Source organism: Agrilus planipennis, unplaced genomic scaffold (genome assembly GCF_000699045.2).
Source record: "Agrilus planipennis isolate EAB-ADULT unplaced genomic scaffold, Apla_2.0 scaffold48, whole genome shotgun sequence".
Lineage (NCBI taxonomy): Eukaryota > Metazoa > Arthropoda > Insecta > Coleoptera > Buprestidae > Agrilus > Agrilus planipennis.
The window spans coordinates 771,715-774,199 of record NW_020438937.1 but is presented as its reverse complement, the minus strand read 5'-3'; the positions used below and the strand labels follow the sequence as shown (position 1 = coordinate 774,199).

Here is a 2,485-nt window from a genome sequence, read left to right as displayed (position 1 = left end):
TAAGTAAAAACCTCAATAACTCAAATTATTTTACGTTTCTCTTGGTCTTTATCTTATCGAGATTCTACTGTACCTGTATCCGGATGTTCATTTGGATAACAGATGTATACTTTTTCTACTGAAAATCCTTTAATCTAAGTATTCAAAGTTCAATGAGTAAAACAATCGTAAGTAATACATTGTCTACCTACATACAGAGCTGGACTTGGACTTGGTCCCTTGTAAAATCTGACTTGTGGAGGTTTAAAAGGGAAATATCGCAATTGTTTGGGTATTATATAGAGGTGATTTTAAATTAAGGATTTTTATTAAAAGAAAACATCCTGGATATTAAAAGTTAGGCCTAAATAACCTTTTTGTCTTTTAATAAAACGTTTTAATGATCAGTTATAGTTCCAGAATGTTGTACTATTAGCTATTATACCAGTTGCACCAAATCTTTAAACTTTAAACCACTTGATAAAGTTGGGTGAACTTTACAGAAACCTACTCTTTAAAACGTAGGTTTGATCGTTTTTTGGCCGCTTGTCTATTTTTAACGGAAAAGTGGTGTTTCTATTCATGGCTAATTGAATGACTAAATTTAAAATTTACAATATTTTACATCATTAATTGGATTTCAATCTTTAATTTAGAACCTTTTTATCTGGCAGATACATTTTCCCAAAGCATTCAGATACAACCTTTCGATACAATTTGCAAGCTTTTACTGTAAACCCAATCCTCGCTCCTAAAATGATGCTGTCTTATCATATTTTTGCACACATGACTCTTCAAAATTAGTAAAAATTTCTGATACTAAGAAAATTCATCTTGCTTAGTGTGTCTATATCTGTACCTTTATCTCTAAATCCAAACATGACCAATTGAGAAATATCATTTATCTATTGTTGCTTCATTTATTAATTTCTAGTTGCAGAGTATGAGTAGAATAATGCCGACGCTAACCTTTCGGAAATTTTCATTTTCAAAATTTTATTCCTAAGGGCAAGAAGAAATAATGTTCAATAAAAATTAAAGATTTAATTATGTAAATTAATAATATTCTTGCGTTTTAACAATAATTGAAAATAGAAATGTGCCGCATGTTATGGTATTCTAAACGGGTTGAAACAAATTAAATTATTTTCCAATCACAAAAAGGAATGATATCTATGTAGAATATTTTTTAATTTGATTCCAGCATAATATTTGAAATATTCTAACGTTCTAATTCCACAAATAACATTTGTTACCTAAATGTTTAAATATTTAGTTACTATTTATAGGACTAAAGATGAATGTTTTAGTGTCCTTGTGGTCTAGCGCATCCGCCAAAATAAATCCTTTGTTCCTAATCTGTCTATTTTTTGAATGTTTTATATTTAACTCGTTTAAAATAGAAATTCTCAAAAATTATTGATGCGTCAGCTTCAAGTATTGAATCAAGTAACCGTGATTTTCTGCCAGAATCATCGCTTATTTATTTAAAGGATAATAATCCTTCTTATATGGAAACTTTTTGTAAAAATTAACCCTTACCTCGCATACACATGCCACCTGCTCTTGGGTGAATCCGAAGCTCGGTAAGGGGCTGGTTCGCAGTGGAGGACTATAAGGAGGCGTGTCTCCTGCACCAGGAGCTCCGTAACCAACCCCTGCTGACAACATAGCGCTTTCCCTTTTCCTTTACCTCTCCGTTCCGTTCATCGTGTCCTTTTATTTGAAACTTTCAGTTTTTCCTTTTTTCCGCGCACGTCTATTTGCCCGTTTTAAGAAAACTGAAGCTGCGGATCTTGAAGAAAACCGGATACATTTCGAAACGTAACAATAACAAACAGTTTCACGAGTTTCCTTCGCACACCACCAGATTAAATGCTTAACTAGTTCGTGTTTTCACGACGCGTTCTAAAACATCTGCCCAACAATAACGAGTCCAGTTTATTTTTGGTTGTGACGTAATCTATACACGGTGACAATTAACTGTCGCGAGCACTCACCAAAATTTTGAGTGCGATCCTTTATGACGGAAGTTTGAAGCGGTCTCTGGTGCACCGACACTCGCGCACTAATCCTACTGACAGAACCGAAGGAGTGGATGTCCTTCTATATTCCGAAGACTTGGGGCGGACACTGAAACGGTTCAAAATCGGAAGGCGGAGTCCTGGATTGTAAACCGTCCAATCATTTTGCTGCTTTTCAATTGTCATGAATAATTTACACAGTGTAAGCCAGAAGTGTTAATTTGTTGATACACTCTTTCTGATATGCCTACCTTGATCCCAAGGAATTGGATATGGATCTGTTTACTATTTGTTTGGAATCGAATCGGTTCTCTAAATGAACTGATTTAGACGATTTTTCACGGATCAGGTTGCATCGCTTCAAAAGGAAAATACTAATGGGTATACGAGGTGAAAAAGTCTTTTCATTTTTCTTACTGTGTAATTTCAAATGCCTAATGGATCTCATTGGCATTTTCCGATAGTTTTCCATAGACAGGTGG

At 34.3% G+C, this 2,485-nt stretch overlaps 1 protein-coding gene across 1 annotated transcript in view; it reads right to left on the bottom strand.

The window, feature by feature from the left end:
• LOC108732550 (homeobox protein SIX1-like) overlaps positions 1-2,066 on the bottom strand; it is a 36,435-nt gene extending 34,369 nt beyond the window's left edge. The window contains exon 1 of the mRNA XM_025974341.1: positions 1,522-2,066. Within this exon, the coding sequence (XP_025830126.1) occupies positions 1,522-1,650 (129 nt within the window). The 5' untranslated portion in view covers positions 1,651-2,066. The remainder of the gene's footprint in view (positions 1-1,521) is intronic.
• Positions 2,067-2,485: the final 419 nt, after the last annotated feature.